The 23,339-nt window shown below is 43.8% G+C and overlaps 1 protein-coding gene across 1 annotated transcript in view; it reads right to left on the bottom strand.

The window, feature by feature from the left end:
• Positions 1-6,320: 6,320 nt before the first annotated feature.
• NFATC1 (nuclear factor of activated T-cells, cytoplasmic, calcineurin-dependent 1) overlaps positions 6,321-23,339 on the bottom strand; it is a gene marked incomplete at its 3' end in the record, with an annotated part of 39,440 nt that continues 22,421 nt past the window's right edge. The window contains exons 5-7 of the mRNA XM_009575231.1: positions 22,868-22,923; positions 21,456-21,588; positions 6,321-7,007 (exon numbers count right to left, since the gene is read on the bottom strand). Coding sequence (XP_009573526.1) covers positions 6,321-7,007; positions 21,456-21,588; positions 22,868-22,923 — 876 coding nt within the window. The remainder of the gene's footprint in view (positions 7,008-21,455; positions 21,589-22,867; positions 22,924-23,339) is intronic.

Genomic DNA, 23,339 nt, shown 5'->3' with positions numbered 1-23,339 from the left:
GAGATATATGGACTTGTCAGACATCTAACAGTTCAACACTGTAAGCAATTCATGGGAATGACATTAGCAATAGCTCATATTACATCCAGGAGTTACAGCTTTTACTGCAAAGGTTATTTTTAAAAGAGCCATGTTTAAAATGAAATGGCTGGCAGGGCTGCAGCTTTCAGTAACACTTTACCTGTGGTTTTGCCACTTTTACATACTTATTGGGGGCTTAATGCTCCCAATTTACCTTTTTAGAGTAAAATAAAAGTCGCAATGAATGCATTCATTGGCACAGTGCTATAAAACTCACAGCTGTGCAAAGACAATCACAAGAACAAAAGCCTCCTTGTTTTAAAAAAGATGATGTGGTTCTGATACTTTCTGTTAGCCACATATCTAAGCATCAGATACCTTCGTTTATGGCCTATGTATTTTCATCTTACTACACAAAGATTTATAGATCTGATCAAGTCAAGATCAGGATAGAGACCTTTATGAACGCGTCCGTGTCAAAAGGAGGAGGCTGAATTAATATACAAAACTTCAGACAAGAGATCTGTCTTTCAGATATTGTTATTCCAGTTCTGGCTCCTACACAGGACTCGGGGTGTTCTGGAAAAGAGTTTTTTCAATGGCGGGTGGAACCCTGGCCCCACTGCCGGCAATGGGAGCCTGCCGCCGATTTCAACGTGGCTGGGACTGCATCTCAGAAGTTGAGATTAGAACCCAGGCAAAGCTCGAAGAAGCCAAGATCTTCTTCAGCTTCAGTACTCAAGCATACCTTGATTAAAGAATCCTCCAGGATGCTGCTTTGCTTTCAATTAAAAACTGCTTTTGTAAAGTTCCGTGCATTAATATAACAAATGGGATCACAGTGTGTACAATACACCTTGAAATCTGCTGAGAACGTAAGTCATACGTTTTTTCCTGTTGGTACCAATGTGTTTCCCCCTCGCTTTTTCGAAATAGCTTCATTTTCATCTGTAATGAAAACTACTCTCTTTGATGTTTCTAACGGCAGGAAATAATTTCACAACTGAGTGTCATTCCGCTGCAGGTAAAAAATGTAATAGCTTGTGGGAGTGCCAGTTACAACCTGAAAAATGTTTCTTGGCATTAGCATGCCTAATTGAACTCTCTCCATCCTGGTGAAATAAAAAGATTTGGAGCTCAGTTCTGTGTTCCACCCAGGCTACACTAGGTCCAGGCAAGGGAAATGGGGATAAGGAAGGTGATTTCAAGCCACCTTTAGCATCTCCTGTTGTGAGCCTGGCGAGTTCCCAGCTGCCTGAACATCCTGAAAGCTGTGTGAACTTACACTCCACCGCCTCTGGCTTGGGGTTTCTTCTGCCCCTAAGAAAAGCACTTAAAATTTGGAAAAATGATCTGAGCTGTCCTGGTCAACAGAAAAATAGCAAGATTAGTTCAAGAGCAGACTAGCACAGCTTTTGACCCAAGTCCTAGTTAGAGGGCCAGAGAGAGGAGCACGTTCAAAAGTGAGATATAAATTAGGTAAATTTTCACATCCCCTTGAGAGAATGACTGGTTCAAGGGACCAGGAAGATTTCTCATCAGCATGTAGCTTCCCCAAACCGGCCATCTCTTTGGGCAATGCTAATTCCACTTCACGCCTCAAAGGGCTGTGCAGCACATTAGACTCATCGATCCCCAAATAAAATGTTTTCTCTTAAAAGCAACTACTGCACGGACTCGTACTGAAGAGATCCCTCAAGCCTGCCTGTCTAAGGATTTTCCATGAGCTCCACCACCCTAGCGCCCCACACTACTACCAGGTTAGATCTGAAAGGGGAATGTCACGTAACCTCCACTGTCTGGGGCAGAGGCGGCAGACGCACGTGGAGCCAGCATCAGCCCTGGCGTGGTCTGCCAGGGTGCCCCAGCGCCCTGCAGGCTGCTGCAAGAGCTTCTGGCAGGGAGGACAGGAGACACCCCCTCTCCTGCTGCAAAGGACCATGGGCTCCCGCAGAGGACCAAAACCAGGCATAAATGTCACATTTCAACCGCTTTTAATCAAATCTTGCTGTGAAAGCAGCAAAGGGAGTCAGCCATAATCTTTGTTAGGAGGTTGAACGTGGAATTATTTGAAATGAGTGCTGGTACACAAGCCAGATACCTTTCAATATCAAGAGCATAGCCATAATATATCAGGTATCACTTTGCAGGGTGAGTTTTAAATACGTTCTATATGTTGAATCATATATTCAAATACTGAAACGGACAGCACACTTAATGAGCAGCCCAGGTGGCTACTGCAGATTTTGATTTAAAACAAGATTGCCAAGACCAAAACTTATTTGCCAAAATGGAAGTCTCTTCAGGTGCTCCCTTTATATCACTTCAGCTGCCCACCATTACCAAAGCAAAAAATGTCATATACAGGACACATATTTATATAAACTCACTGACTGTTTTTTTCCATCTATACTCTGCAGTATAGATGGTCTATATTTGGAGATACTCCAGACCAAAAGGAATGAATATTGCTTTGATCCCATAAGCTGAAACAAAAAAAATTCGGTTTATACCTGGTCCCAGATTGCTATATGTATATTAGATACATAAATCAAACCTCCCCAAATTGGCAAACAAGCAACCAAAATTCTACCTAACATAATCTAGCATAACCAATTGGATATTTTATTTTTCTGGTAGTACCATAAGTATGTTAGATGTCTATACCTCACACTTCATAAGTACTTTCAGGTAAAACGGGAGTTATTAAATAGCTACAAGACACCGTGAAGATACACTTTTTTAATGGAGTGATGCTTTGAGAATTTAATTTTTAATGTCTTTAAAATATTTCATTACTTCTAAATTACTTTAGGGATGAGGAAAAGAGTTGGTATACTTTGAGTAGCAGGCAAGGAAAGCAGTCAAGTACATCTGACTTCTCTCTGGCTTTCATATTGTTCACAGGTGCAAAGATGGAAAAAATACTGAAAAAAAGGTTAAATCACGTTGTATGAAGGGATCTGAACTGAATCAGTGAGACAACAAATTATAAAGAGGTAGAGCAGCAATCTATTTAAAAAAAAAGAGTAACTGTCCTTACCCACAGGTATGATTTGATATTCTGGTTTTCAGAATACGGTCATGAAGCACAGATATCCCACCCACTCCTCCAACAAGGAAAACACTTAAAGATGGGTATGATACTAAGAAGAAACAATGGCAATGGCTTAAAAGCTGTTATTCCAAAAAAAATCAAGCACGTGAAAAATGAGTTGCTCCTATTCAGTATGAGCCACTCTGCAAAACCCATTCTCCCTTATTCCACAGTTATGGCCAGAGGTCTGAATGAAATGGCACCAGACACAAAGGCATTGCGTATGTGGAGTGCTTTGCCTTTTCAGTGCAGATCTCGGTGAACAGCACCTACTGGGACACCAAAAGCAATTACTGGTGGTTTCCAGGCAGTCACCGTAGTGGGCAAATTGCCCTTTGAGGCTGTGTGAGGCAGCCCAGATATCATCCTTCCATAACTAATAGGAGAGCACGAGGAGGGGATTTTTTACTGAGACAGGATGAGTTGATTAGATAGCTGCTGGGGAGGATCAGATGACATCAGATGGGGCTTCAAGTCACACTTACTCTGGTCTGTGGGTGAGCTGCTGCCACCCAGAACTGTCCCACTGCACTCCTTGACCCGCAGCAACAGGCTTCCTGCCCCTCTCGTGGGCTGGAGCCAGCCGTTGGACACAGGGGATGTGGTTCCATGAGCTGACCCAGTGGAAAACTACGTGGGTTTTGCTGTTTTTGGCACGTTAATTTTCCATTAGCCTGCTCTGCCGCTCCATAATCAATTGAAAGGACTTAAAGGAAGCAGCAAGAACTTGTGGCTAAGGGCAAGATGGATCGAGGCCACCCTTTCCATGGGAGCCTGCAGTTACATCAGATTAAACGTAATGTGAAACCAACGACTGCACTGGTGGTGGTAAGGTTGCCTCCATGAAATGCATATAGCGTAGATCTAAATGGGCTTGCAGCCTGATTCGCAGCTTTGTGCTCCTGTGCTGTGTGTCTGAGGCATGCCGGGGCTCCGCATGGTTTGAAGAGAGGGTCTTGGCCAGCACAAGCCCCACAAGACATGCTTCCTGCCTTTAGCCCCTCTGCCACATACCTTCTCTCTCAACTGCCCAAATACTGAGACAAGAAAGAAGACAGTAATAGCCCACTCCTGATTTCTACAAGGGCTTCTTTTTGTCAACACAAAACATAGAGTGGATGACCTTTTCTTCAGGCAGTGAGGTAACACATAGATCGGAAAGGGCAGCTCCATCAGTGTGACTCCTGAGACAAACCTAAATACCAGATTAGACCTAGAAAAGGGACTTCCTCTGGTTACCATTCCTGATTACCACCCTTAGAGGGAATTGGTGGTATTTAATTTTTTGGAACTACATAAGTTAGGTTTTTTCTATTATGTATTGTTACCATGACTGTTATGGCTATGAATTCTTCCTTGGTCTATAGTTCTTGTGGTCAGCCACAGAATGATTTTGATAGCCTGCTGGATGCCAAAGGAAAGTATATCTGGATTTGGCTGAAGAGATCTTCAAAGTCAACTTCAAGTGTCAGTGCAGATGTACATGGTGGCTTCTACAATTACTTCTCATTACCTATCAGAGGACTGGTGTGCGTGTGTGTCCAGAAGAGGGGATGGAAGAGAGATGGGGTTAAAGACTAAACCATTTATGCTTTGTCAGAGAGAATGAGCATTGCTGCAAAAACTAAAATCTCTCCCTCAGACCACATGGTAGCAAAGTTCCTCTGTTCCTCCAGGAGAAACCTGAAGTAGACATGGCTGAGGAGCTTCACCCTTCATCCCTGAGCCTCAGTCCCATCTCTCCAGCAGAGACTAGCCAAAGGCAGCTTTCATAGTGCTGTCAGAGAAGTAGTTCCTAGATTTTGGACAGGTAAGGCAGAAAGACTGCCCATTTCTTGTGCTTTTCTAGGAAGGCAGCTATAGACTAAATTTAGATTTTATCTGTATTCTCTTCCTTCCATAGATAACTTCTGGTTTCTCTCAAAACCAAAATTTGAACATGGCTTTTTGTTTTGGTTTGTTTACATTTCTTGTTTGGTTTGTTGAAATCTTGCCCCTTTGAGCATAGATATGTGGTAAAAATGCATGCTATATGAAGAAAACCTTGTCACAAAAGATGTGTTGTGCAAAACTTCAGTGAACTGAACTCCTAATTAAGAAAAATTCCTTAGACCTGTCTATCATGTAACCAATAATCACTTCTGTTAAGAAAATCATTTTCCTGGAGTTGAAAAGCAATTGAAAGGCTGCTACTCAACCTCCAAAACATTAATTTGTAATCCTAATTCAGTGAGTATCATGCTGTTTAAAATCGAATGACTAAATGTCCTTTTTTTAAAAACAATGCAACGAATTGTTTTTAAATTCTCCCTGAAAGACAATCACATTCAGATGTTCCTTGGCACCAATTAGTTTCAATGCAGCCATTCCAAAGGCATTTCTTCTTCAAATAGAATGGTATGTTATATAAAGTTATGTGGCTATTGGAAGGGAACTCACGTACTGCATTAAGGTGAGGGTCCAGACTACTACTGGGATACTTAGCAGCAAGTGCTAAATCACAGTTCAATGAGGTCACATAATCAAATTCCAGATTATCCCTTTTATTACGTTTGACTAATAAATCTTTGGAAACTAGAGTCTGACAAGTTCATCACAGCATTTTAACTTTTCAGTGGTGCGTGTAGAATACATATACATATAGAATCTTACAAAAGCAAAAAAAAAAAAAAAAAGCAGCAGCAAGCCCACAGTAAGAACGGAAGAAAAAGTAGTCTTTATGTCAGATGCCACCGGACTGAAAAGTTAGGATGAAAGATGTGCCTCCGTTTTTAATTTGAACCTTCTCAACTGAAGTAGAGCAGTTTATCATTTAGTTCCAGTGAACAGATTTGCACATCAGACATTTCACTGTATTATGGATTGGACAACGTTAAATATGTTTTCACTGCAGTTCCACAGTCACTGGCATGGGCATAAGCCAAGACCGTACGGTTAAGATTACTGCAACATAGCTATCGGTCATGCAGCTAGCTCTATGGTAACTAACAGCATTTAATGCTTAGATAATATGGTTTCATTGTCACAAACGAAATTAAAGAGCCCTTTCCCATATAGAGACAATCCAAGCAAAAGTCCGCACCATTCCACCAGGCTGTTAATTAAACTTTTTTCCACCAGGATTCAAAAGGAGGAGGGAGTTAAGGGAACTCACTGATATAGCAACATGGTTGAACGCAAACCTATGCTGCGGAAGACTTACCATCATCCAGGTACATCTGGTCCAATTCCTCAGGTTCTCGCTTGATCGTTACAGGAATAGGGGCCAAATTATGATTACTTTCCTCATGCAACTCTGGCAATGACAGTGGTTGGGTTGTTGGAGACTCATTTCTGTGAACCTTCGGCAGTTGCTGCTGCTGTTGACCCATTATGGATGAGTGAGTTGGACTGCAGGACTGCAAATAGGTTGGCTCTTGGGTAACAGATGGAACTGGAGAAGAGGGACTGTTGGGATAGAGTGTTTGTTGGTAACCAAGGGGACAGCTACTGCTCAGATGTTGACTCACCTGCGGCTGCAGCATGATGTGAGATGATTGCTCGGGGGAGCTTGGGTGCACAACTATAGACCTTGGCACTTCCTGTATGGTGGGAACACCTCCAGCGGGCTGCTGAAGTCCGAGGTGACTGTGGCCCGGGTTGGGGATGCACTTGTAAGGAGAGGACGAAAGGTCGTGCAGCTTGGGGCTTGCGTTGGGAGAGGGTGACATCACAGCGTTTCTCTGCTGACAGGAGGCAAAGCCAGCCACGAGGCACGAACCAGGATCAGGGGGCATCATGATCTGCTGGCTGTAGTATGGTTTAGAGAGAGGGCTTAAGCCTTGGTTCATTGGTCCACAGGTTTGAGCAGGCTCATAGTCATCTGTGGGTTCTGTTTTTATAATTGGAACTGTTAAAAGAAAAAAGTTTTAAATAAACATGAGTTGCGTATTGGTATGATCAAGTTGGCTTGTGGCTAGGATACCCTTTGCAAAACAAACAACGTCTTGAATAAGACTCTGTGTGTCTTTTGCCTAGTTCTCCCACCCTATAAAAAAAATGAATGAGTCATCAGCACAAGAAAGTCACAGCTGGTTCTAATATTGAAAAGGACTATTTTCTTTGGACTCTCCTCCAGCACTAATGTGCTATAAAAATCTATTTGCAAATAGCTGTGCTTCAGTGGAAGCTTTGGACCCAAGGGCTCCATGGATTTGTAGTAATCAAAGCAAGAATTTTAACTTGGATATACTACTGCATTTCTACGGCTACTGATGGCCCATTTGATAAATGTCTGCACACTCGGTAAACTGAAGCATAATAAGGTAGAGATGGGGCTTTTAGAGTTCAGTGAAAGTAAAAGTGCAAAGGTACATGACAAACTACTATGTACAAGAACTTTTCCATTATGAGGGTACTTTTGAAAGAGTAGGATTTGATTTATTTAGTTTTTACATGATTGTGTTTAATCTTACTAACCAGCCAATGGGCGTAAAATATTCAATAAGTTGCATCCAACTCTCAGTGATTCTAAGTTGGACCCAAACTGCTAATGCCAGCTCCTAACAAATGTTAACTCAGTCTCTGGCTACCAAGAAAAACTGACTCCTATTCTAGACCTCTGCTTCCTCTACCCATTGTCCCAAAAGAGGCTCTAATTGAGCTGTCAAGCCATGTCTCTAAATACCACCAGCACATGGACAGAATGACTGTCTATGAGCATCAACTCAGCCATGACAAATGTAGAGCTGTTTTCTCAAATCAGAGAAAAGATCCTTCCTCAAATCAAAGTGCCTTTTTCACACTGGCTTTCTCTCTCAAATCAGAGGGAGGTGCCTTTGCTGCTTCTCCTACAACATATGCAGTGCATAGGTAAAACACACCCACTTTCTCTATCAGGAAAATTATAAATAATAGGGCCAAGTAAGTCTGTAGATGTATTTTTTCTAGCCAGATGCAACTCTAGTGCATACAACAATTGAGTATGGACGCACAGTTGCATTTATGTTCTTTCCCAAAAAGAGATCCATAGGAACAGCCATTGCTTGAAGGCGCTGTTGGAAATTTACGGTGACACCAAAGAATGTCTTTCAGAATATTAGAATAACCAACCCACTGCGGCACAAAGTTATTAATGAAACATCTTTGCACAACTCAGCTCAGAGCACATGCATGTTGCGTCAGTGTCTCTGACTGTATTTTTATTTGCATGTGTTTTACAAACACCCTTACACATTCTCCAGCCATTTAGTATGTTCGTGTATGAGTCTTTTGAACCCCTAAAAATGCACGTGTGTCCATGTGTACATATAAAACCTCTTTTAACACTCACAGATTTTGCTGCTGGTGAATGCACTTCACTACCCTTGTTTTACAGTCCCCTAGCCTCTTGTTAACTTTGCTCCTTTTATGTTCTTTTACATATAGATGCTTGCAACACTTGTTTCAAGATTTCTAGCACCCCTAGTAAAAACATGTCTATATATGTAACAGATGCACAGGTGCTGCTCAAGATGAATGTGCTATGGATAATGGACTGTCGTTGGATTCCTCATAATCTTATTTTCACCTGCTCGCGTGCTGCGCACTGGCTAGCAGGGCTACTAAGGCACTTGGTTGCAGAGAGGCAGATTCCAGGTTCAGAGACAGCTTTATAAAACCAATATCACACCCTTTATGAAAATGCAAGACCAAAGAAACGCACCTAGATAAACATAGCAGCTCAGATATTGTAAGAAAATACCTTTAACAAGTTCCTGAGCTAGCAAATATTCTCACATGTTTTATATTAGGTTCACTGTACTAGCACTAACCACAGCACAGCTGGAAATATGATGGTTGTTGAACACTGAATTTTCCCAATATATCACTGTTATAGAAACACCTGTGCTAAATAATTCCAAGCTCAACCACTGGCAATTCAACTCCAATAAACCCTGGAGTTGTCTGACTTGTTATAACCTACGGAAGGGTTATGGCCCTGGTGGCAGGCAGGCTGGAGGCTTTAAAGGCGGCAGGTTCCTGATCTCAGGCTGATTTTTCATCGTAGCTCTTCTACAGCACATCTTTGCTACTTGGCTTACCAGGCACTTTTTTGTCACTTCACTTTGAATTTTTTCTTTAGAAGAGCAATGCCATGGGGTCTATTTGGAGGTCTAATTAGCGGCCATGAACATTGGGAATCTGTTTTCATATGTTGCTACGCTGAAATACACCTGCTGCAACCAACAGTAAGTCCTACTCTGCACTGGGCAAAGGACTGATGGGCAGAAGGGACTCTATTCCAGACCTGTTTGTCCAAAAGCTCTCCTGGAGATGGTGACAGCAACCAAGGATATTCCTGGCTGCCCATACATTCAGAGTTCAGAGGGAAAATAGAGGCTGGTGTTAATTAGTCAGGGTAAGTCACAGTAGCTTATTTGCTGATGGCAGGTTGGTAACCAGAGAGGGAAACAAGAAGGAGGGATATGAGATTAAGTGGGACTTCCATTTTATTTGACATCTGTTTACATTGTGCCCTTGTATTGCTCTGAACTGATACTCCTGAGCATCAGTTATTTCATGTAATGGGAAACAAAATGTCTTTAAATGGACAGATACTACCTGCACTTAGGCTTAGAGGTGTCCAAACTTGTTCAACTGAATTGTCTCCATTAGCGTTTTTAATGTGTTTTTTCAACACTGTAAAAAAGTCTCCCCTTGCTAAATATCATATTTTGTTTGTATGCTAATCTCATCACTAGAATAGGTATCACACCGAAAGACAGAAAAAGTATTAATGATGAAATGGTGAAGGGATTTGTACCTGACTTTTCAGTGCTTTGCCATTTGTATAGCCATTTAACACTGTGCAGAGTGGATGTACGGATCTTACCAAGCTGGGATGGCAGCCACTCACTCTCCCTTAAAAAAGTGTAAATGTTTTCACAGGGTACCAGTTTGGAGAAGGAAGCTCTGTAGACTTTTTTTTTCCTCTTTTTTCCTGGAGAGACCATTACTAATGACCCAGATGATCTGGAATCAGACCTGCAAAGCTGAGCATGTCTGCAGAAACGTAAGACATTAACACTTCCTTTTCTGGCTAAACCTCAACTTTTGTATTCTGCATGAATAACTGTATTACTTAACTTGTGGAGGACAGATATACCACAAATTGCTACATTACACCAGTTAGCAGTTTATTTATGACACTCTATCCTGTATCTGCTTTTCCCCAGCCTACGTAACTTCACCAAATGGAGTAACAAAGGCCAAAAGTATTTGCCAATGTTTGTGTTTCCAAACTCAACTCAAACGAGCTGTGGGTCTGACCTCCTGGTCATTCTGAAAATACTCTGAATGTGTTAAAAGTTGGTGTAAATCACCTTATATTCTTTCTTGAAAAGGGCAACCGTTTACTTCCACTTTGCAAAGGACCGCAGAGGGCCCAGGAGCTGTGGGTATTTCAAGGCACACCTTCCAAAACCAACGCAGGAAGAGCCTGTACCTGTACTCACTGGCTACCCACTTACCATCACAGTGTCTATGGCATTACTCAAACGAGTTAAAATACTTGCATGTAGTAAGGCTACCAGTTCCTAACACACCCTACCCACTGTCTCACTGACTTTTGGGGGGCTGAGACCCTCAGCTGGGGCGAGCAGCTGCAGCTGACGTAGAGCAGCTGAGGACACAAACCTTACGTGCCCACCTTCACCATTTTCTCCTAGGCAGGAACCCAGTGGGTTCCTCCAGAGCAGCCAGGGCTGATCACTGGCCAGCCGTGGACTAGCGTTACCACTTACCTATTGACTCATGCTTGATTAACTGCAAATCTTTTCAGAACTGAGCTAGAAAAAGGAGTTTCATTCTCAGATACATCCCTGTGGAGGCACGGTAGGCTAGCTGCCATAACACATATCCATTTCCACCGTCACTCACTTGCACAAGTGAATATTTCACACAGGGAGATGCGACGTGATACAGAGAGTACAGTTAATTTTCTCAGGATTAATATTTAACAGAGAACAGTATTAGCCTGACTAACTTCTAGCTCAAATATTTCAAATCTTAAATGACTTGGTAAAAACCGACCAGCTGAAAGAGACACTCCTAGTCACACAGCAGGCCTGGACTGGCAACTAACTGGAAAGCCCTGCAAGCACTTTTAGCAGAAACCGGACTATTTCTTAAATTCAGCAGAGCCCTATCAAATGGCAACAAGCATTCTGTCTCAAAGCCGCTCTGTGGTGCTGAGATAACACCCAGTCTTGCAGACTCTCAGCTGGCTAGAATGAAAAATTGTGACTGAATTTGCCATACACTGAGATTTGCCAATAATAAATTGCAGCAATGAAGCCAGAATTCGTGAAACTGTAAACAGAAAAGATAATGCAGTTTTTACATACACTCCGACTCAAAAGTAATGTTACTTGTTTAAGAGACCCTGCTCTGCTGCAGGATCAGGCCCTTGCCATAAAAAGGAAAAAATGAATGCAAGTTCGGTTTGTATGGTGAATTTTTAAACGCTTGTTACTTCACAATGCATTAGGTTGGCCAACAGACGATTTTAAATAGTCCTCAATTTTGAATATTAAAATATGACAGAGCTCACAGTTCTAAATTAGTCTGATAAGCAACTTAATCTGTGCTAACTGGTTTTCAATGGTTCGACGATGCCTTCTTAGGCTCTGGACTCATGTCATTATGTCATCTAATTTAATACGAAGTTCTGAGAATCGTGCATTGGCAGCAGCCCTGGCTATAAATCAAAGCTTCTTACTCAGAGAGACCAGGGTTATGACATCATACCGAGGCACTGGGCGGAAGACAATGGTCCTTCTGTGTGGGTCTGAATCTGGGAGAAATATTTCAGCCAGTTCTGCAAGCCCAAGTTTAAATGAAAGGCCCTTCTAGCAGGTAAAAAGTTAATATATCAAACCTTGAAGAAAAATAATAAATCATGCACATTCAGTAAAGGGAGTCAGAAAGTGCTTAAATATAAATTATATGTATTTTTTGACAATTCTAACAAGTCTGTTTGCTTTTACACTTTAGCAATCCAGATGGGTTTTAAAACTTTTTTTTGGGAGGTGCTATTAAAATATGTGAACTGAGAAAATATAATCAGATAAATTAAACAGATGTTTATCCTGATTAACATTAAACTAACAAATTCCTATTTCCACGTAGTATTATCAATGCAGACATTTATGGCACTATAATATATTTACTTTACCCTTAAGTTTGATTGAACCTATCAAACCGAATAGCCACCTTTCACAGTGCAGACTATGATGCAGTTCCCTGGCACCAGCACACAGATTTTGGTTAGCATATGAAAATCAAAACACCACTTTTTTCATCATGTGCACACACACATTTCTTCAACTTCTGGGCTAAATGCCTCGTAATTGGTAAGAATTTGGGATGCGACGTTCAAAGAGGGTTGAGGAGTTAGGTGGCTAAATCTCCATTACTGAGCTGAGCTCTGAAATGTCGTTTGTGCCTTCGAAATCCTCCCCCGTCAGTCAGTTTTGAGCCAGGCAGCACACCCTCTTCACCACGAACCAGATGTTCCCTCAGAAGACGCGGCGCAGGTCATCCCAACTGCTGCTGCTGCTCTGCTGCTGGCCGACTGGAGACACAGTTAAGGATGTGGACACATGTCGATGTACAGCTTAGCCACTCTGGATTCGTGCAAAGACAAAATCCTGGCCGCTGCAGTTGCATCGGCTGGATCCAGCAGGCTCGAGCGGAGTGCGGACCTCACCCCTCGTTCTGACTCTGGAGCAGTCTGGTGTTGGGGAGAGGCAATGGGCTGGCTGCCCTCAGAAACTATAATCCCACTGTTTTGTAACACAAGAGCAGCAGTGGTCGAGCAAAACTTTCTGAAACGCCCTGCCAATGTATCTGCAGCAGTGGCAATCTCAGCGACAAGGGACTCAACCCCGGGGATCTCCTGAGACAGTCACTACAGGAGCCTTTGCAGATGCTGTCTGTGAACTGGGTATTTTTCCCTAGGCACCAACTCAACCAAAACATTTTTTAAAGGTCAAGCTACTATCAAGACTTTGCTTTTTAGTTAATAAAACCAGAGCACGGTGACTCAGAAACAAAGGGAGCCTCACACTCTCAAGAAGCTGTAAGCAGTACACATGTGTGATTGCAGCTTTTATCTACGCAAGTATCTGAACTCACTCACCCTCTCTTGCTAGTACACTGCTACTGGTACTGCTCATCGGGAGGGCTACCTCTAACACATGCCTGCCTGCCCTCTTTGGGTTCATGTGTATATATTTTTATGGGATCAGATGCATATGTACAGTTTTATACAAGAATAGCCTCCAGGTAGATGGAAGCCTTGCGCATACATCTCAGCCTATAATCTCGGACAGTGCCATTATCTGATTAGAAAGTGCTTTCCAGCTAACTCATTTACTAAATGCTTTTCAACAGCTGTTAAACTATTAGGTTATGCAATGCATATTTATGAGACAGAAGATTATATATGGTAGCTTGGTGCACACACTGTTAAACTGGGTGGGGAGGAGTGGAAGGTAGGCAGAGGGCATTTGGGTTGTGTTAGTACAGAAGATATGCATTAGCTTTCTTTCAAAAGAAAAGCAGAAAATTCTTAAAAGGCACAATTCATCTTCCATCACAACACCTTATTAAATCCTACAATGTTGAAAAGGATAAACCAAGTCCTGTGGTATGCCAGCTTGGGCTGCTCTACTGCTGCTCCCATGGCGCAGCACCTGGCTCCACTGCTCCCTTGAGCTGGAGGCTTAACTGTGCACAACACCCAGGCTGCACTGGCCCAGGCTTTGGACACGTTAAAATTGGACATATTAAAATTCACTGGGGTGAGGTCTTTGTTGACAATGCGGCACAACATTACACTGCCAGCACTATTACTCCTGCTCTCCCAACGAGGGGAGGAGAATAGGAAAGCGGGGGCTGCGGGCAGGGGTCCTGCAAGGCAGCAGTGTGGGGGCAGCCCGACGCTCCTCATCCCTGGCAGTCCTGCGGGAAGCTCCGTGGGGATGGGCTGGCAGGAGGGCATCCTTACTGCGCCAGCCCTACCCCCAGATCCACCTTCTCCGGAGAGGGGTTTGGACCCAGCTGACCTCAGCCATCTGGGCTCTGACATGGTCTTTGTCTTCAGAGGCGGCTGCAGTCCCTCCCACAGCCCACAAAACACATCCTCGCCCGTGCATTTCACCTCCAGCAGCCACCACCACCGCATCCCTTTTAGGATCAACCACTGGGCTAGATTATTATGGTGATCAGCCACTTGAGAAGAACAAAAATAAGCATCTCCTGTAATCCAGCCCATGTAATTCTAAACCCCGTTCTCCCTCACGCAAGTTTTACCTTTTGGCTTTTAAGCTAATTGGAAGATCCTAAAGCCCCATGCTTGCTAACATATGCAGTTGAAATCACTGGGAAGTAAGGGAGGGAGTCCTCGAAATGCTCATACAGAGGGGTTCAGTGACCAAAACCACAGGCTGGGTTTTGTTGCCTGAAGGGGAATATTTGAAAAGGGAGGTATTGCCAAAAGGCAACTTTATGCACTGAACGTTAACTATTATGGGTGATCATTGCTGCTGCGACGGAGCCTGCTGGTCAGACACAGCCAGGGGCTTCTATATAGTGCTTGTCCACCCCTGCCTGTCGCAGGGACATCACACAGGTAATGCTCCTTCTTGGCCTTCCAGATGGAGATGGAGCACCGCACAGCAAGGCAGAGTTTTGCCTCTGAAGATCAAGACGACTGCATCTTCAGGTCGGATGCGGCCGGCTAGGCTCCGGCCGTCGGCCAAAATGGGATGTCACCTGGATGAGGCGTGGGCAGCTCTAGTGGGAACCCAGCAACTGGGAGCAAAAGCACCCGAGAGCGTAAGGCTGGGGGGCGTAATGCGTGTCTCCTCCACTCCGCCGCAGACCTCGCGCGGCTGCTGGCAGGGAGCGGAGGGGCTGATGCGCCTGGCGATGATGAATTTTGTGATCCTCTTAAATGGGAAAAGGAGTCCAACAAAATATCGCCTGCTTTTTGTTGCTCTGTTAAATGTCTAAAGTAACAATCAGCCACCTAGCAGCCAAAATGAAATAAACTGTAACAACGCAGTGTAAAAATGAGCAACCGTGATTCGTATTTTCACCTAAAATAAAAAGAAATGCCCTGGGGCCAACTTTCCCCCAGTCCCTCCTGTTGCCCTGCCCTGATATGCACAGGCTTTGCGGCAGCCCGGCTGCTCCCTGGGCCGGATGGAAACTCTTCCAGCAGGTCCGAGGCTTCAGGCCTGGCTCAGCCACGCTCGGTCCCCTCGCACACAGCCCCAGGAACGCGGACCTGACCTAAGGTGGGCCTGGGCGTAACGCACTCCTACCGGCTTTCATGCCCCTTTCTCCGGCTCCCCAAGCAAGGTGCCACCGAGGCGCTGCCCGTCGTGGCACTGCCGCGGTCACATTGCATACGTTGCAGGTTGGGATCCTTCCACTACCCCAGGCACCGAATTTGGCCTCGCTTCCCCAACCGCCCCCAGATTACCACCATTTTGCAGACATGGGTTGGCTAATAATTTTGCCAGCCTCGAGCATGAAAACTCAAGAGGTGAGAGGTGTCAGGAGGTGATCAGCAAAAGCCATGCTTTGTGTCACACTACAGCGGCAATGCTTTGCATCCTTATTTTATTGTTTTCTGCTAAGGCGGCCGATGTCGCCTTGTAACTTAGAAAGTGAGCTGTGGGCGGAAGAGCTGAGGTGAAACAGAGACACGGCTGCTCAGTGCAATCACTAGAAAACTGCTGATTGTACTCATCTGTAGGGCAGGCAGGAGATAATTTTAGAGCAGAGGCAGGAAGGTAGGAGGATGCTGACACCAATGTGCAGTGGGGCACCGCTCACCCTTTTCGGAAGCACACCGAGAGCTTCACTTTCATAGAATCACAACAGGGTACAAATCATAGAATCATAGATTGGGTTTAGTTTGGAAAGGACATTAAAGATCATCTAGTTCCAACCCCCCTGCCATGGGCAGGGAGACCAGCTTGCTCAAAGCCCCATCCAACTTGTCCTTGAACACTTCCAGGGATGGGGCATCCACAGCTTCTCTGGGCAACCTGTTCCAGTGCCTCACCACCCTCATAGTGAAGAATTTCTTCCTTATATCTAATCTACATCTACCCCCTTTCAGTTTAAAGCCACTACCCCTTCTCCTATCACCACACGCCCTTGTAAAAAGTCTCCCTGCAGCTTTCTTGTAGGCCCCTTTCAGGTACTAGAAGGCTGCTATAAGGTCTCCCCAGAGCCTTCTCTTCTCCAGGCTGAATAATCCCAACTTTCTCAGCCTGTCTTCATAGGAGAGGAGCTCCAGCCCTCTGATCATCTTCGTGGCCCTCCTCTGTACTCGCTCCAACAGGTCCAAGTCCTTCTTATGTTGGGGGCCCCAGAGCTGAACGCAGTACTCCAGGTGGGGTCTCATGAGAGCGGAGTAGAGGGGGAGAATCACCTCCCTCGACCTGCTGGCCACGCTTCTTTTGATGCAGCCCAGGGTACAGTTGGCTTTCTGGGCTGCAAGCGCACATTGCCGGGTCTCGTTGAGCTTCTCATCAACCAACACCCCCACGTCTTTCTCCTCAGGGCTGCTCTCAATCCATTCTCCGCCCAGCCTGTGTTTGTGCTTGGGATTGGCCCGACCCATGTGCAGAACCTTGCACTTGGCCTTGTTGAACTTCGTGAGGTTCGCACGGGCCCACCTTTCGCGCCACTGGGCTGTGAACAACAATACTAAGGCACATCCGGTCACCACAGGCAGGCTTTCAGCACAGCTCCATACCCGCAGATTCAAAGGACCTCCATCCCCACCAAGTCACTTGTCTATGTGGCCAGGTTTTCAGAGGAGCTCAGCACCCTGGGGGCTTGCGCAGGTGCCTGCAGGAAGGCAAAGAAACTGCAGAAAAGCTGGCTCTACGAGTGAAGGTCGTGCACTTGGAAATCTGGCCCTACAGGTGGCAAAACGCATCTCACAATAAAAATTGCCCAGGATATCAACACCATTTAAATAAATACTAGTAGTGGTGAAATGATTTTTTAATAACGCTTTGACAATCAAGAAGCCTGACGGAAACAGAAACCGGAAACACCTTATCATCAACTCTTTGCAAAAGCGTGTTTTTCATTCCAGTAAAAGAAACACATCAACTTTCCTTTTTCCATCTTATTAAATATTTCCTAGACAAACTAGCCTGTCTTTGCTTAGTCAAATATTGCTACTTGTCTAAAAAAATTAAAAGAAAAACTTTTCTATGTTCACCGTTCTTGATATCAATATTCATTAGATAACAGAAATCATAGAGAGCATTCACTTCTATCTGAGAAAAATGAGTTCCTGAACACGTTTCCTCTATTTTGATGTACCTACTTAAATCTGAATAAACAGAGATCTAACCCTTATCATTCAGTGTGTTGTTTAAAGACTTCTGAGCTGGAGAATTCCTTCAGCTTTCTTAGCAGATGAAAGAACACGATTTGGAACCACAGCATACATGTCTGATTGCCTGTGTGCTTCTTCAGCCTCTCCAGATTGTTTATACCTCAAATGCTACCACTTACGTCTAGCGATTTCAGAAGACTACTCCTCCTGTTTGAAAGGCATGTATAGGCCAATGCATATATGGGCCAATGGTGTAATAAATTCATAGAAGCAAAATGATACGCAGTCATAAACAGAAATTAAAACCAAGTGTTTTTCTAGAGGATAGGGTTCACAAATGCAGGGTTCACTAACGGTTTTCAAAAATGTTCTGCTGCACATAACAGAGCTGCAGAGCATGCCTGCACAGAGCTGCAGCAGTGGAGGGACTTTGCAGCAGTGGAGGGACTTTAAAAGCTGAATATCCAAGCATCTGCTCATTGTGCTTTGCTCAGACTCTTGACTGCAGCGTCCGGTCCTGAGCCTTCCTCCTCACATTCTGATGGGATGTGGCAATGCAAAATGTATTAGTACTTACCATATGAGCTGTGGGAATTCACCTGTGCCAGAATGGTATGGAAACTACTTATATTTCTGTGCCAGGCATGTCTGGGGAGGAGTCTCGAGAGCCTACAGCCTGCAGGCTCCAGGACAAAACTGATATGCAATTGCTCAGCGATGCGTAATATTGAAGCAATACTAAAAAAAATGACATTACAGTCATTTCTGTACAATATAGGCTAATACAGGATTCGGGGATTGCTCAAATTCAGCAGAACAGTAAATCAAAATTTCAATTAAAAGTGGATTACAAGTACTTAGGTTTATGGTCTGTCCCAAGCCAAAGACTTAAGCAAGCCCGTTTTCCAGACCTTGGCTCTCATTTGTGAAGCCTCTACTTTCTGTTTTGTTTTGTTATTTAAACTTTTCATTTACAGAGCAGTAAGATTTTCATTTTTACAGCATTTTTATTTTCTTTCTGAGGCAGGAACTCGTCTTCACCAAGTAAGTCCCTGCTCTGCTAAACACTTGAGCTAACACAGAAGAAAAGTACAATCCTGCCATATATCTCCGCAGCACGGGAGAAACCTTACGGCGGCGAAACCGTAACACTCTGCTGGAGAGGGCAGCTTGTGCTGGCTGCGTGTCACAGAGCTGTACTCCATGGAGACGCTACAGGACCATCCACAGGAGGTGGGATGAGTGAGGCCATGTGTCCCTGGATCCACTGGCTGTTTTCCCCTAGGGAATGAGGAGAAACAGGAGCTACAGGAAAAAAACCCCTATTGCTCTGTGGTCGGGGTGGGAACCGCACAGCGAGCCCATGGCTCTCTCGCTGGTTGCACGTGCCCACACCCACCCCAGGAGCACGGCCAGCGGGCTCACACAATATTTAGGCTTTAGTCCATATACGGTATTTTGCTTTGGCACAGTCTAGTTGAGCTGTAAAATACATGTCTAATGTGCGTCATGCAGCTTTTAAAAGATCCCTCACGCAGAAATACCTGCAAAATTTTGGTAGGCACTGAAATATTAGCATTTTGACTAGTCCTAAAGCACAGAAGAAGCAGCTTACAGGATACCATCTGATTTGTGTGAAACCACATCTTACACCTGATCACTCTGACATCTGCTTGTCAAAAACCTACACCTTCTACGTTCATGGGATTTGTTTAAACATGAGACAAAGTGTTACCTGGACCAAAATAGTGCTTATCTCCTTTACATTTTTTTACACTGATCACACAGGGCTTGTTGACTCAATTATTTTTTTCTTCATGAGCTAAACTTTGGTTTTCTATAATGTCTTGAAACATTAAAAGAATGCTGTGACTGAAATCAAATAAATCAGAACATCCTAAAATGACTCCTAGAAATACAGTAGCATAGATGACTGATTCAGACACTGTGCGTGGTTTCTGAATATGTAGTCAAGGTGATCGTATCTACGAAAGGCACGATGGAAACAACCACCAGCAACATAAGGGCAAAACTCACAGCTACGACACAGGCATAATAAAAACATACTATACTATTAATTCTGGTAACTGCAGAAGCACATTCACTCTTACTACTGTTATGAGAGAGTTTGCAAAGAATGTAAGGTATTTTTCAATTACCTATATGCACATATACATATATATTAAGAGAACGTGAGTGGAGAACCAAACAGGAATGGGGGCAGGCATATTTACTATTCAATACCTGCTTCCCTTTGCCCTGCTGTGGTGTTATATTTTTTCTTTCAGGTTTGCCTACACTGAAATGAAAAGATTTCACAGGAATTTAAACCAGTACAGCAGACTAAACAAGATTCCCAATGTTTTCAACAATTACCATAATTAAAGATGCCTTTGCAGAATAAAGCCTAGGCTGGTTCTCTGTTGCCTGTTACTAGGTAGCTATTCCCATCACTTCACATCAAATGAAACATCTAATGTTTCAAACTCAAAATGGTGGTAGCATAAACCAACTTTGCAGCAGTAAATACTGTTCCCATGGTTTAGAATAAAATGGTAAAAAATGGCCTATGTAAAGGCCGGAGAGGAAAGATGCTGCTTAATAAACAGCAGTTAACAACAGGCATGTATTTGAAATACGTATGAGGGTAACTTGGGTGGCAAGGCAATACCTGTTGGCCTCTACAACAGATTTCTGTTGCTGAAAAGTGGTGTGCAAGAGAATAACAACTCTTTTTCTTTCCAATTTAAAAGATGAACAGTCTTTAAATATACACAGACATAACCACTGGGGATGAAGTTTGCATAAGTAGGCTGATTCAGTGAAGCATAGCTACGCAGCACATATGCAATAAGCAGTCAGTTGCCCATGTCAGGTTTCCTGTACTTTTATTTTAAATTAAAGTCCTGATAAAAGTCTGGAGTGCACGCAAGCTAACTAGGTGAACTTCCAAACGTGTATTTTATGGGATTTCATCTGCAAAAAGTTGGTCTCTTCAAGTCACGTGACATGACTCGAGTATTGCTTTGTGGGAATTTCCCTCAGAAGGACTATTTTCACTTGGAAAGTCTACAAAAAAGCATGGACCCAATCATTTTTATAATTCCTCTTCCTTCCAAAACAACAACAACAAAATAACCATCCCTTTTTCCTATTTTCCCCAAAAAAGTGTTGTCAGAAAAACAGCCGTTTCAAATTAAAAAAAAAAAAATCTAAATTTACTTGCTATTAAAATCTTCATACAAGCCTGCTTGGAATTCAGCCAGCATGAGTACTTTATTGTCACTTCAGAGCCACCAATATAAGCTTCCAAAATAAACAGGCACACGTGTTTCTGAAAATTTCCTATATATGAAGCATTTTGTATGGAGCACTCTGATCTCCATCCACATCGTGCTTTTCATTGCTACCCAAGAGCGGCATCAGCCCGGAGTGCTATTTTCACCCTGCGCGAGACAGCGAGGTGCAGGATGACTGGAAGAAGAATCCCCCACACCACCTCCAGCTCAGAGCCCAGCACGCTTACAATGCTGTGATGCGAATTCAGAAGTATTATTCAAATGCAATGTACCCTCTGGGACCACAAAGTCAGTCCGAGGGTTGACAGCAACTTAGCAGAGAGCTCAGCGCATTCACAATTTGTGGCTACGCATGTGAGTTTGTGCTGGGGCTCTTTAGCTCCCAAAAGCAGAAAAAGTCATTGTTCCAACAGGTCTTTGCCAACAATACAAAAGAAAATAATCTGCAGAGAAGGTCTCTTGTGTGGGCAGGAGAGAGAAAGGCAGCTCTCATGGTTTGATTCTCACTCTCATTTTATAGCACCAGCTATACCTCCAAATTACTCAGGTTACTAAAGAATTATCAGAGCCATATATCTTTCTAAGTAATCATCATTATCTCTCTTTTTTTCTAGCAGAGATAAGGAATATATTTTGTTACCATTAGCAGGAAGATAGGTGAAAAGCTGGTACTGGCTTCTCTTTCTCTTTCCGTTGCAAACATAGAAGTTGACCTGCACAGGGCTGGTAATTCTCTGATTGCGGAAAGGTGGTATCTCAACCACCAACGAATTCTGCAAAAGCAATAAATCAGAAAGTCAAGGCACGACTAAGGCAGCCGAGCTGTACCTCGAGAAGGAGGTGCCCGGGTCACAAGGAGGAACACACACTCTGCAGGGGAACTGATGGGCTTCGTGGACAGGGATGGCCTCCCACCACCCCCAGTGTCCTCCGTGCCAAGGACTCCAGAAATAGGGAAATAGTATTTTAGCATGGCTCAGGTCTTTAGAAAATCACTAGCCTTCACCTTCTCCCTTTGGACAGCAAATACGATACCGTGTATGGACAAGGCTCTATCCCCTCTGCCTCTAACAAGAATCTGGGACCACAATCGAATCGTGGTCTCTAACTCAGCAGGAGAAAGCACAACAGCTCGGCTGGCAGGTCATCGCCAGTGTATCTCACCCTAACATGACTTCCTTTGAAAGGAGAATTAGGACAGGCATATGATTATTCAAATATTTCCATTTTCCACAGTGAAATGTTTTTTCATATAACAACTCTGGAAGTTTTAGGCTTGCTGGTTTCTGTGGATGGGAGATCTTGCAAGAACATCTAGTGCTAGAGGAAGAACGGCTGGAGAGCGTGTAGATGATCTTCCACTGTCAGAAACCAAATGCTCCAGCACAGGGCTAAGGAACGACTTAGCTGCTAGGGCATCAGCTTACACAAATGCACAGTGAAATCTGCTACGACCATCAAAACCTCCCTTGGCACTTTCTGAAAGAATAAAAGGGAACACTCGTCTTAGCATTTGGCCTGCATTCAGCTGAGGTCTTTAAATTGTTTGCCTGCATGTCTCCAGCAGGTTTGCAGCTAACAAACTGTTGCATATTCCTGCAGGGGTGGAATAGTGGCCATATTTCCCTCTTATAGTCATGGCTGAGGGAGTCACACATCTCCAACCGTGGGGCTGATCTCCTGTGAGGGGACTCACATTTCTTCTGCCGACGGTAGACGAAAGCCAAGGAAAATTATCAGAAATTGCTTTGGGAGCAGAGGGAAGAACTGACCCAGCAAGACAGAAGATGAGCAGACAGGGCTGGCCCATCCCGGACAATGAAAAAATATTTTCCAAATGGTCTCTCCTACTTTTGGGATAGCTTCCAACACAGGCTTTTTACCCCACGCTCCCATTAAAGAAAGATTTCCAGGAGGGGAGGCCTAAGTACTTGTTCTGTTTCAGTGGGGAGACACAGTGCCAAAGCCTTGGAAATCCCTCTTTAGTAACAGTGCTGGAGAAGGCAATATATATTTTTCATCTTGATGTTAAAATATTTAAGGCAGACTTACTGGCTTGCACATTTCTTTGTCGGTTTTGGCTTCCATTTCCCACACATGGTGACCATCTAAAAGACAAAAGAAAGAGATATCTAGTTCCGTCCTTTTTTCTTCTCCCAAGCTTACAAAAGAATGACTTTTGCAAAAAAATCTCTTTGAAGGGGCACTGCATATATGAAAACCAGCTCTCAAAATGCATTGGCCAAGCACTGCCCAACCAGGAGGCCATCTGGGTAACCCGTGACGGGAGTCCACTTAGCTTTTTTGAAGTGGGGAACCACAATCCGGAGCGCATGATACTGCGATGGGGGAAAGCCACCGGGAGTTTATTCTGCCACCAGTTTGGACAAAATATGCAACTGTTCTACACCTTAGTTTCCCAAACTTTCAGACAAAAATTCTGCTACCTATGGGGCCTAGTAAGTCATATTCAACATTAATATTAAACAAAACAAAACAAAAAAGTAGTATTAAGGGAGCTCCT

Source organism: Fulmarus glacialis, unplaced genomic scaffold (assembly GCF_000690835.1).
Source record: "Fulmarus glacialis isolate BGI_N327 unplaced genomic scaffold, ASM69083v1 scaffold16063, whole genome shotgun sequence".
Classification (NCBI taxonomy): Eukaryota; Metazoa; Chordata; class Aves; order Procellariiformes; family Procellariidae; genus Fulmarus; species Fulmarus glacialis.
This window is presented reverse-complemented; position numbering and strand designations above follow the sequence as displayed.